The 13,110-nt window shown below is 43.5% G+C and overlaps 2 protein-coding genes across 3 annotated transcripts in view; one reads left to right on the top strand and one right to left on the bottom strand.

Annotated features, from left to right (window-relative positions):
* INSYN2 (inhibitory synaptic factor 2A) overlaps positions 1-3,444 on the top strand; it is a 38,547-nt gene extending 35,103 nt beyond the window's left edge. Inside the window, exon 3 of the mRNA XM_025396233.1 lies at positions 3,179-3,444. Coding sequence (XP_025252018.1) covers positions 3,179-3,362 — 184 coding nt within the window. The 3' untranslated portion in view covers positions 3,363-3,444. The remainder of the gene's footprint in view (positions 1-3,178) is intronic.
* Positions 1-13,110, bottom strand: part of DOCK1 (dedicator of cytokinesis 1) — a 540,207-nt gene that overhangs the window by 308,189 nt on the left and 218,908 nt on the right. The gene's annotated exons all lie outside the window — the stretch shown is intronic.

Here is a 13,110-nt window from a genome sequence, read left to right as displayed (position 1 = left end):
TAATTATGTGGTTAGCGCAAAAACAAATAAGGAAGGATGGATTGGGCAACCTTTCAGAAGGTGGTCAGACAACAAGGAGGTTATGTGGACCTGAGAAACAGTGGGCCAAGGAGTGCTAGCCATGCCAAGAGCCCAGAAAGGCATTTCAGGTGGGGAGAAAGTGATAACCATGAAGCAGGCAGCAGTGGACAAAGATGTGGCCCCAAGTAGGGCAACCAACCCTCCTACCACCGGTCTGCCAGGCAGCAGGAAGGGAAAGCTGAAGCAAGAGTCACGCGCCCTCCACCAGGCAGGCCCCCAGGCACCATCTGGACAAGCCGCTGGCTCAAATACAGAGGGAGGTCTATGTGCAGGGCAGTCCCAGTGCCCTGGAACATCTAGCAGCAGCTTTTCTCCAAGTCCACTACTCTGACCAGAAGAGCAAGTGTTGCTGCCTTTTGATCCATTTAGCTGTTAAGACTAAAGGGACCTTTGTTCGATGTGAGCCAGAGTTGGCCAGACTGTTAACTTTCTGATGCTGTCCCCTCCAGTCAGGTTTCTGCTTCGGACTCAACCTAGAGACTCGGTGTGTCAAACTCAACTTAGAGACTTGGTGTGGTTCCCCAAGAAAAGTCTTTGAGCAGGAAGCAGTGTCCAGAACAACGCACATTATTCCTTCACACCTCTGCACACCTCTGCACCGGCATCATCCCACACACAAATCCACTGCAACTCACATGTGACAGATGGGGAGATGGGCTGGGGGGCGGACCTCAGGGTCAACTCGCTGGCCACCACTGTGGGCGTTTCCAAGTGGGCCCTCACAGACTCACAAGTGCCCTCTACCAAGGAACCTGCCTCTGGTGGCAGATTCCCAGGGCAGCGTAATGGGGAGTGCAAACAGGAATCAACTCGACAGATAATCGAGTCATTCTGTTAACAAGAACTCAGATTAGATTATTCTGTGATTACATGGTTCCTTGGTGTGATAAATTGGTTAATAACAGGATTCCCAATGTAGTTGCTCAATGGGAATTCAATAATTACAGGTAGCCAGAATTGTATTGTTAGCCTAGGAGATGCTAGCACCTTCTCTCGTTTTAATAACCCAAAACCAACCTGGGGCTGTCGAAAGGGTTACGATCTGGAGAACACACCTTTGATATTACCGAAGCACTTGGTAAAATTACGCTCCTGTACCTAACATACCATATATTCACAGGTTCGATTGACAGGCTCCTGTTTTCCTTGTTAAATGTCCAAGTTGAAGAGATCCCCAATAGATACCTTTATTACTTAGCTCTTGTTTCCATTATAAGATTAGTGATCAACAGATAATAATGGTACAATAATATTTAAATTGCATCTTATAGTTTAGGAGGCTTGTCCACGGGCATTCTTTGGTGGGGAGAGACTGTTACCACAATTCAGCAATTACGATAGCCAGGGAAGGAACTCTTATCTCTCCTTGAAGTGAATGAATTGAAGCTTAACGAGCCCCCAACTCCCAAACCAGCATCAGGTGGAAGAGGCAGGGCGGAAATCCTATGTCCTTCTAATGCACCACATCACAGAACTGAGGCCCGAATTTCATTAATGCAGTATAGCCTTAGATTACACTTTCCACAATTGTCCTTAAGAGGGACTACGCCTCCATCATCACATAGTCTGGATTAGCAAGACTTCAATTCATGAGATTTTATTCTACTTCCTATAAATTAGAGCATAACTCAAAGAGGCTCTTTGAAAAAAGGGAAAAGGATAACTTGTTTTGGGAGCAGGAGGTTACTAGCCAAAAACTTCTCTGACAATTTTTTTTTAAATTTTTTGAGTAATATTAGAGTCTTTGACAATGAGAAAAAATGGAACAGTGGATTTAAAACGTGAAATGGCCCATTAGATGGGTCTTGAACTTGTTTTAAAACTCCAGATAATATAGCTTGGCTGTTTCTGTCTTTCCCAAATGTCAAAATTTGTCTAGGATTAATGGTTCTCTAAATCAATAGGATTTCATGTTTATAAATGGTTTATGGTTCCACTGGTTATAAAATGTTATGAGCTCATGCATTATCATCAACGCTGAGCCTTTACTGAAATCTACTGACATTTAGTCTGGCATCCAGACCAGACATGGAAGGAGGACAGAACAGAATCCTCCCAAGGCCTGGCCCAGACCACAGAGGTCCCAAGGAGGGACAGGGCGAGCGGAGAGGGAAGCAAAGCTCCTCAATGCAGGGATCATCACAGAAAAACGATGCAGGGACCGGGGGTCCTATCCTAATTGCCAAGGGGACCTGTTAAGACTCAAAGTTAGAAGATCAAATGTAGTCCTTTGCAAAGACATGGAGAAAAGAGAGGGCTCTAGACAAGCTGACAGCAATTTTCGGAGAAATGCTGTAAGAAATAACATAGTTCAAAAATCATCTTTCACACCATCTTCTAACACAAACATTATCACTGCTGGCAAATGTACTTCCACATTGGCTCTGTGCTTGCACGCCGTGACTTGAGTGATGTGATTTTACTTTTGTGTTGTCTTTACTGAACACACCCCACACTTCTCCCAAATAAACTGTGGTTAGTAATGACAGAGTACCGTTCAATGGTGTTGACTCCATGAACACACTGTTCTCCCCAGCGATGGGCACTATGGCCCTTATGAGATTTTCAGACAGATAAGCTTTTGCCAAGGAGAATGTCAGCCAAGGTCATTTCCTTTCAGAATTGTTTTAGGTGGGAGGATCAGAGAAATCTATTTCTCTGATCTTGTGACACACTGCACAGGAACAGACCTTGCGTGCACTTGGTATAGATATACGAAGGTGACCCCCGCCCACTCATACTTTTGGTTTTCTGTTTTACTCCATGAAGCCTAGGTGAACAGACTGTGGACAAACAATGGGGTGATTCATATTTCACATTTTTCATTTCCACAAATACATACACCAACTGTGCACGGTAACACAATGTTAAAGATTCACTGAGAGAAGCAAGTAAGTTATTTTCCAAAGGAAGTGAGCCTACTTGAAATACTTCACGGCAGCACACAGCTGAAACATAGTGTATCGACTTGCTGTTATTAAACCATAAAATTACATTATAAACAAACACTGACCATGCCCAAATTTTGCTGTCACTAAGAGGGATCTTCATATGGAAAAGATCAAATGCTAAATTCTTCACTCTCTCTCTTTTCTAGTGTGGAGCTGGATTTTAAGCAGCAAGAAGACAAACTCCAGCCAGTTCTGAGAAAACTCCACCCTATTGAGGAAACTCAGGTCATACCTTCGCCTTACTCTCAGGAGACTTACTCCTCAACTCCCAAGCAAAAATCCAAAACTGAATCTAAAAAGCACGGAAGATGGAAACTCTGGTTCCTTTAACACTCACGGTGTCTGGAGTCTCGAGGCCGTCTTTAGAACCCACTGGAGTTTAAGTCAACACTTTTCCAAAATGAATAGGATCGAGGGAACTGTGGTGCCCATTCAGGCACCTCCCACTTCTCGCCCTGCGTACCAAAAACGCCTTTGTACCAACAGATAATTAACAGAATCAAGGTATTCCGTGTCACTCCTTGCCAGCTGTTCTTTGCAGTTCACTGATGTGGGATGTGAAATCTGAAATGAAACTTACATAGTCAAAGATGATAAGTAAAAATTTTCCCCCCACCCCCGATCTGCAAGTAATACATTATCGACCTGCAAGATGGCAGGTTGTCACCCTGTACACAGCTATAACTCATAATTATTTTCAAGCCTTGATTTTCTTTTTAATAATGAGAAGAAAAAGCAAGCCTTATGTTTGCGAAGGACTTCATTTTTATGTTTCACTTTGCAAATAAGCAGGGGGCGAGTGCAATTTTCAGCACATCAAATTCCGGAGAAAGCACAATTTTTTCAAGTGGTCGGAGACCATGAATAATCTCTAAAATGTGACTATATGTATATTTGCCTTCATGTGCTATAGCGCTAAGCCAAGTGACCACATCTCAGTGTCACATTGACACCTCAAAGTCAGCATCCTCTTCATCTCCAGACTTACGACATGTTTACTGCTCATTTTCCAAATGGCCAGCAGCCAGGAGTCCCCCCAAAGTCAGGATATGCCTTTAATCGCTACAAGTAGACAGGGTCAGAGCTATCAGACACTAAGCTTTCTTAGATCTCATTTTTAATCTTTTGGTACCCAAAGGCCGATTGATACATTCTGGCAAGAATCTGAGAACACACATAGAGATACACGATGGATAATCCAACCACCAATGAATCACAGGCATTCTGTGCCATGGCAGACAGTGTTTTTGTGGATCAATCCTTTGAGAAACTGTTAGCCATGGTAAGTGCAGCCAGACATGATATACAATTCGTTATGCTTTGTATTAACGGTGGAACACCTGACCATCTCAAAGAGAAATAGCGTGTTTAGTTTAGCTGCTACCAAGGGACAACGTCGCCTACATTTAACCTATTAGTAAGTTGTACTAAACAACATACTTAGGGGAAAGCTGTGAATCAAATGTTTTTAGATATTTTTTAAATCAACAGTAACACTTAGAGTTCTCTCTTGATTACACATTGCAATGTAAATCTTAGTTCCTTTATTTTTTCACTCATTTCTTTGCACCTTGCAAGTATCTTTTTATAGAAATCAAATCCCCTAGTCTATTAATGCCTTTGTCTATCAATTTTTTTGATTTTCACAATAGGAAGTAGGGATCTTACTTTGCCTTTTTTTGGTACAACTTAAATTTTGAATAGTGTGTGAGCATACAGGAAAACCTAGTCTTGAAGTTTCAGTCCAGCAGTTTCACATCTAGCAGAGTCTGACATGCACACCTCATTGATTAGACGCCAGACACACAGTGGCTGACCTTGGTAAAAGGATCGCACCTGCTTTTATCAGATTGGAGCTACTTCTTGCCATGTATTTTCCTCCTGACTCAATAGCAAATCTGTTTTAGTTCTAAGTGTTTTGATTCTACAAGGACCTAGTGATCAGTAATCAGATCGGACCTTGAAAGACCACGGTGAAACCCCGTCTCTACTAAAAATACAAAAAATTAGCCGGGCGCGGTTGTGGGCGCCTGTAGTCCCAGCTACTCGGGAGGCTGAGGCAGGAGAATAGCGGGAACCCGGGAGGCGGAGCTTGCAGTGAGCTGAGATCGCGCCACTGCACTCCAGCCTGGGCGACAGAGTGAGACTCCGTCTCAAAAAAAAAAAAAAAAAAAAATGAAGAGTATATCGTGTAAACATTCTTTGGGGGCCACTCAAACAATACCGCAGTTGTATGCTTTAATTTAAAACACACATGTGCACACACACATCTTTTGCGGAAACACTATATGAGGTTCGAATCCCTAAATATCAGTAAAAGGAAATGAGAAATATTTTTGTGCAAGAACAATGAGGAAGTTGATCCTATAACATGAAGGAAGTGTAACTGTTTCATGTAAACATTTAAAAATGGGTTTCATGTTTTTTATACTGTTTTTAACTAAAGTTATAAAAATGTTTCCAACAAGTTCTCTGTCCTTATGTTTTAAGAATCCCAGCTATCTCAGTAAATTGAAATAAGGGTATTAGCATTTTTCTAATCAGTAATACAAATCTGTCTAAACAAGAGGACATCCTAGTACACAAAATAATGTCACTGTTTCACACCAGTCTAGACCAAAAAGAAAAAAAAAATTAAAATGTTCAGAGTCAAAAAGGAACTTCTGAAGACAAACTAATTCCTCCCTAAAAATTAAAGTATGTTTAAAACGGAAAAAACTATTGTCAAAATCATTTCATAGTTTAATTGCAACTCGTCACTAACAGATGGTGATTCTTCTCTTGGAAAGATTCAAGTAAAAACTCTGATACAAAAGCAAGGTAAAACGCACAGGGTTCCCTTATGTAGATGTACACATGGCATTGCATATAGAGATTAAATTATTATACTTGTCATTAAGTTCTTTATTAATTTTTAAATAAAAAAATCAAAGATGTTTTATGTGGCTATTAAACTTATTTCATGGCCTCAAAAATTGGGGAACATAAAAGTAATCTAAGAAAAGAATAATAAAGGAAGAACGTTTGGGCTGATAGGCATTTCATCGGTCTGCAGAAGACAAGAGCATCGTACAGGCTGGGCCTGACCCACCAGCCAGAGCTGGCCTGGCCTGGGGAGGGGAGGGACTGACCCATGCCCCCCCATGCACCCTGGCATGGAGTTTGGCCACCGGAAGACATGGTGGCATTTTAGAATGCACACAGGCTCACAGCAGGAGGTGTCTGAGGTTTAATTTTTAAATAACCTCAGAAGAGACGGCTAAATACATTGAGTGTTGTCAGAGTAAGCTGTGGCATGTAAATCTTGCCTCCATGGCCCAGGGAAGGTAGCTCCTCTCTAGATCTTCCATCGTGCACATCCCCAGCCTCAAGGGACCAGCGCCTTCTTCCTTTCTTCTTCCCCTCCCTAGTGGGAGATAGCCTGAGCGCCTGCCTCTCCTGCTGACACTAGCCTAATACTAACCCATCTGCACATGTGGGCTGGCGCTTGCCTCACCTGGACGGCCTAGGAGAGGAGAGGCCACGACCCTTTTTCCCAGTATCTGCAACCACGGAGTCCATGTGCAAGGGAGAGGGCATTGTAGACTGAGACTCGAGGCTCCTGCTACCATCGCATGTTCTTCAGGGAGAAGAAGGGGGTTCCTTTTCTGACACATGCAGAAAGGGAAGGAAGGCCCAATGCACAGCCCAGAGCAGGCAGAGGGAGGGGTCTGTCCCATTCTATAATCATTTCTGAGCCAACTATTGGTGCTGCCTCAAAGGTCCTGTTCTACAGACACCCAGATACAATGAAGGGTGCCTACTACTCAGGTGCCCACCAGTCACTCTACAAGTGTGCAACTCACTTCCAAGAAGCAGAAATCCTGTAGTCCTGCATCTGCTCCTTCGATCTCTGACCCGCCAGCAGAAGATAAATGGGGAGAGGCTCAAAGCATGGGAAAACCTTGCTACCTTGGAAACAACTTAGGTAGTTGGCAGCGTTTCCCATGTACCCTGAGAGGCAGTTACTTATCTATAGCCACAGAGAACTGAGATGTGGCTGGACTATTGGGTGTAAATGGTGTCACAGTCATGGCCCAGCCTCAGGCAGACCAAGTCCAACCTACAGTCACAAGGAGGATGACTTGCAACACTGTTTTCCTGGGAGACCACACGGGCATATCAGAACCAAGATACACAACCGTTAATTAAAACTGTGAAGACAGACCATCAAATCATGGCCTTTCCTAGAAGACAGCAAGAAAAGGAAGCAAGAAAGAGGCATGAACTTCTCTATGTCATGACGTTAGTAACACCATGGCCTGTTTAGAAAACCTGTCACTGGTGGACCCATTCCTTGGGAGCATTTGTATCAGCAGGTGAAAGTTGATGTAATTACGAATCAGGGCAGTTTTGCTGGAGCAGTGTCACCTAAAGATCAGAGCAGCTAGGCCGGGCGCGGTGGCTCACGCCTATAATCCCAGCACTTTGGGAGGCCGAGGCGGGCGGATCACAAGGTCAGGAGATCGAGACCATGGTGAAACCCCGTCTCTACTAAAAATAGAAAAAATGAGCCGGGCGCAGTGGCGGGCGCCTGTAGTCCCAGCTACTCGGGAGGCTGAGGCAGGAGAATGGCGTGAACCCGGGAGGCGGAGCTTGCAGTGAGCCGAGATTGCCCCACTGCACTCCAGCCTGGGCGACAGAGCAAGACTCCGTCTCAAAAAAAAAAAAAAAAAAAAAAAAGATCAGAGCAGCTGCTTCCCACACCAGCACGTCGTCTTTGATCTATAGAAACTCTACCACTAGCATATTTGCATGCGCTGCATGTGCAGCCACTTTATTTACTGAAAGTAAACAACTCTGTGGTGCAAAGATCAGAAAGAACATCCGTTTCATGAACTGGCATAAAGTCATCATGCTACAGGGGATCCTATACATTCTGGTCAATGACAAGGTCATTTTAAGTTGTGCAAAAATTAACTTAAGGCAGTCTGGTTTTGCAAATACCTTTGTAGTTTGGTATGAATATGTAAGGACTGCAGAGCATATTTTGCCCATTCAATCATGTGGTTTTTACTTCTTCTGCAGTAAACCCATAGCTGGTAACCAACCTTGAAAAAATACCAGGGTCACAGGAATATAAAAAGAAACCTAAAATTGCTGTAGCTGCCCCAAAGAAAAATGAACTTATAAAACCATTGTTGCACACATACATTTTAGGATGATTTTCTGAAAGCAGGCAGGTTTATTAGCAAACAGCACAATTATAGACATTTTTTATGATGATTATATACAAAAGCCAGACACTGTCTATTTGAAACACATTTTTTTTTTGCAAATGATTTTAAAATCATTTTTAAAACACATTCATACTTAAACTCTATTCCAATGGACATCTCAAAATGAATGCTCATGCATGGAGATATAACATCTTTGTGAAAATATTTGGTTATAGTCTTGGGAAAAAGGCACTATTCACTGGGAAACCAATTCTATTATACCATTTTCCAAATGAAGGAGCATGTCAGACCCTTATCAATCACCCAGGCTTAGAGAAAGCACCGGGTTTTCACCAATAGCAAATTCCCCACCCAAGATGCTGTTGTCACAATGAAACACACCCTCCAGCATCCCGTCAATGTCCGCCTGAGAGAGTGTTTAGAGTGGAAACAAGATAACTTCCATCACTTGTGTCTAGGGAGTCAGGATGCTCCAGTGGTCACAAGAGTTAAGTGGAAAATCCAGGCAACATCTTCCCCTTCCCTAAGCCCACTTCTGTCAATGTTCAAAGGGAATTTTTCCTTAAAAGAAGCCCACGTTTTCATTTTAGTGAATTAGTAATTTCTAATCCCCTCGTGTGTATCCAGGCCACAGAAAAATCTTTAGAAGTCCGTCTCACTCCATTACATTTTTAAAGGACCTATTAACAGAATGTAAATCTGATCATTTGAAAGAAGCAACAGCAGCTCATATCACAGGAGACGGAAATGTAACTCATTTCACCAGCTCTCATCTCAGCCTGGAGTGCTTCTTACTCTAGGAAAAGCACACACCCAGTGGCTGGCCAGCCCACCTGCACAAAACACAAGAGCACCTATCCCAGCCGTGGTCACCTGCTCAGACCCGTGCGTGATGAGGAAAAATGCGGCTTAATGCTGAGGGCTTAGAAAGCTTCTCAAAAAGGAATGCTAAAATAAATCCTGAAGTCTAACTTAATATAAAAGTAAGTATTTCACTCCATGTTTCTACCGCATCAGACTACATCAGAGTAAAGATAAAATGACCTTTTCGTTCTGTGGCAAGGCTATTGCAACACTTCTGTCTCTGGGCATATGCTAAGTATTCGCATGGTCTACAGTTCTGTAACTGCCAAATGGAGTTGTTTCGGTTTTTCCTTAAGGATGTAATACTTAGGATCATAGCACATTATTATCCTAGGCACGAGATGCATTCCAATCACCCATTTCAAATATAATCAACTAAAGCAAACAATATACAACTGACTGCAAAGTCGAGTTTTTGTAAAATCCCACAGATATAGATAAAAGCCTTATATTGCATATCCCAACTTATCTAATTAAGTGTGAAGTTCCCCAGTTTTCTATTCCTTACATAAATAGGGGGAAGCTGTCAGGGCATAATCACATTCCCAATTAATAACTTATTCCGATGGAAAGAGGCCACATTTCTAGTACTGTTGTTGACAACATCATACAATAAATCATTAAGTAAAGTATATCAATTTCAGAGTTCTTTTTAATCACTTTAATTTTAAAAAACTCATTTTCAGTGATTACTTAGAATTTTTAAGCTGATTCATAGTTACATAATTTCTACTATATTTATGCAAAACTGAGTAACACATAAAGACTGGAATCTCTAAGGTATATAATGGAATGGTACAGCCAGCCTACCCAAAACAGATCTATGAACTATTTTCTGCTCTTTTTCCACTCTAGAAGGTCCACTGATTACGGTTTTTGTCCACTTTGTCAGGGATACTTTTTGCCTTGATCGTCCTCTAATCTAAAATCGCAGAGCAACAACAATGACTTTAAAAAGTTAATGCACAAATCTACATTTGATGCAAATTGGAAGAGCAAGGGCAGGCATCCTAAACAGGGTAGCATTTCACTCACACTGCTCTGTTGACTCCAGAGAGGGGGGCTCGTGGCTGGCTGGAGATTACAAGGTCCCACTAAACAACTCGAATTTTCAGTGGCGAAGGCCCTTCTTGAAAACATCTTGATGTTGTCATCACTCATTAAATGATTATAGCTTATTCAGAATCTTTTTGAGAGTCCTTCCAAGACAGCTGCGTTTTACAAAAGAACTTCCAAGGATTTTTTTTTACTTCTTTACAGATCTTAGAGATGGTAGAATTGGGAGGAGTCCGTTTAAGACCTCTCTCGTCTTCCCACTTTGAGGCTTCTGTTTGGGAAGGTCAGGGCTGTGGAGGATGGTTCTGGAGGCGGGCAGTTTGCTCTAACTCTTCCATTCCCGGACACTGCTTAGACCCCTATGCCAAATGCTTGATATCAATGTGGCTCTGGATAAGACCAAGCATGGGTCCTCGCTGTCACACCCCCTTCTTAGAACATGCAAGGCTTCTTCCTGAGGAACTCCTCAGGGTTCCTTAGAATACATGGGTTCTTCCAAGCTGGAGCACCCCAAGCCCTTCAGGAAATGGGCACCTAGCTTGTGGTCTGGCCCTTCCAGCAAGGAGATCCTAGAGTTGGACCATGGATACAACATGGTAGACAATAGAAAGGTGCTTATTTCACTGAACAGCTGTCTCCCTAAGCAGGACAGGGATCTAGGAGCAGCTCAGTCCTTTCGATGACTTCTGAAGTGGACCATGGCCATCAGCATCATGTGCCTGTGTCTTATAGAAGGGACTGACAGGATACACGGGAACCAAATCCAGGCTCAAAACAAGTGCTGCCATGCTAGCTGTGGGATCTTGAACTGTTTCTCATCTGTCTGCAGGGCACTGTGAGAATTAAATGAGAATCTTCCTGTTCATTACATAGTGCCTAGCACGTAAATGCATGCTCAGTGAAGAAGTGCCATTATTACCACCACACTTATCATCATGCCTGAGATAAGAGAAATTTCTCAAAGACATCCTGGACCACATGGTCTGTGAGAAGACACCATTCCCTGCAGGGTCTGTTCTACCCTTTGATGAAGCTGCGAGCACATCTTACAATCTCTCCACATTCCCAGCTTTCCATGAAACTTTATGAGCTTTTTCTCTGCCCTCTTCCCTCCAGTTTAACTGTCGGTCAATGGGCTACAAGCCAAGTGAACACACACCCACCATAAAGACCCTAAATAAGGCTGGGCATGGTGGCTCATGCCTGCAATCCCAGCACTTTGGGAGGCTGAGGCAAGTGGAGCTCTTGAGGCCAGGAGTTCAAGACCAGCCTTGCTAACATGGTGAAACCCCATCTCTACTAAAAAATACAAAAATTATCTGAGTGTGGTGGCATGCACCTGTAATCCCAGCTACTGGGGAGTCTGAGGCACAAGAATCACTTGAACCCAGGAGACAGAGGTTGCAGTGAGTCAAGATTGCACCACTGTACTCCAGCCTGCGTGACAGAGCGAGACTCTTATTTTGGGAGGGGGAAAAAAAGACCCTAACTGGAGGCAGGATTGTGCCCCAACTAGACACAGGACCACACCCCTAACCAGAGACTGGACTGTGCCCCTCTGACCAGAGACAGGACCTCCTAATCGGAGAGAGGACCATGACTCACTAACCAGAGACAGTACCATGTTTCCCTAAGCACAGGCAGAATCATGCTCCCCAAAACAGAGACAAAACAGTCTCATGAGACCACCGGCCTCCACTTCCACCCTCTCCCTCACCTGCCACCATCCCGGCATGCCATCATGTCATCCCCAGCCTTTCTAAGTCCGCCCATCCCAAGAGGGTCTTGGCAGAACCACACTTGGTTCAAGTTCAAGCCACACACTGTTTGCTCTACATAACGCCCTTTCCAGTTCCCTTCCTGAGACTGTGCAGACTGCACCTGCAGCACAACCCCAAGAAGACAGGAACGCCGGACCTCAGGGGTCAACGCCGGACATCAGGGATCAACGCCGGACCTCAGGGGTCAACAGGTGGCTCCTGGAGTCACCGCAAATCCTTCTCCATGGGCTCAGTGCCCATTCCATATTAATGTGTTCCAAATGTGTTTCAAGACTATGAATAAGAATAATTATGATGGAGAATAAGAAAAGGCAGGCAAATTTACGTTTATGTAATAATGGAAAAGTCTACTGTAAATAAAGCCAATTTACATGGAAACATTTTATTTCCTGAGTCATACATGTTGTAACCCCAACTTAAAAGAGCACACTTTAAAAAGGAAAATCTGAACCTCACACGTGCTGAAGCCCTAAGACACGAACTGTTTTACTGGATGGAAACACACGAAGGCAGCATTTGTCCATCTGAGGGACCTGTCTGTGACTCACACAAAACAGAGTCCTCTGAGGTGACACCAGACATAGAAACGCAAAGGACCCCAGTGCTCCGTTCGGACTATGCTGTCCAAGAAGACACACTTCACCTCCCTGTTCACACCCCAGATGAGCAGGACACATCTAGGAAAGACCAGGGAACCTCCTCTGATTTCCAGTGAAAACTCCAAAAGGACGTTTTCTCCTTTCATTTCAAGTTATTTTCTGGAAAGGATCTACCAAGGCGAGTTAAATGATAATGTGTACTAAATATTTTAAACATTATCCAGTCTATCTTTGATGGGCATTCGGGTTGGTTCCAAGTCTTTGCTATTGTAAACAGTGCTGCAATAAACACACATGTACATGTGTCTGAGTAAAGAAAATGTGGCATATATACACCATGGAATACTATGCAGTCATAAAAAAGAAAGAATGAGTTCATGTCCTTTGCAGGGACATGGATGAAGCTGGAAGCCATCATTCTCAGCAAACTAACACAGGACCAGAAAACCAAACACCACATGTTCTCACTCATAAGTGGGAGCTGAACAGCGAGAATACATGCACACAGGGAGGCGAACAACACACACAGAGGCCTGTTGGGGGTTGGGGGCAAATGGAG

Source organism: Theropithecus gelada, chromosome 9, assembly GCF_003255815.1.
Source record: "Theropithecus gelada isolate Dixy chromosome 9, Tgel_1.0, whole genome shotgun sequence".
Lineage (NCBI taxonomy): Eukaryota > Metazoa > Chordata > Mammalia > Primates > Cercopithecidae > Theropithecus > Theropithecus gelada.
The sequence above is the reverse complement of the archived record's forward strand: the minus strand, read 5'-3'. Positions and strand labels throughout refer to the sequence as shown.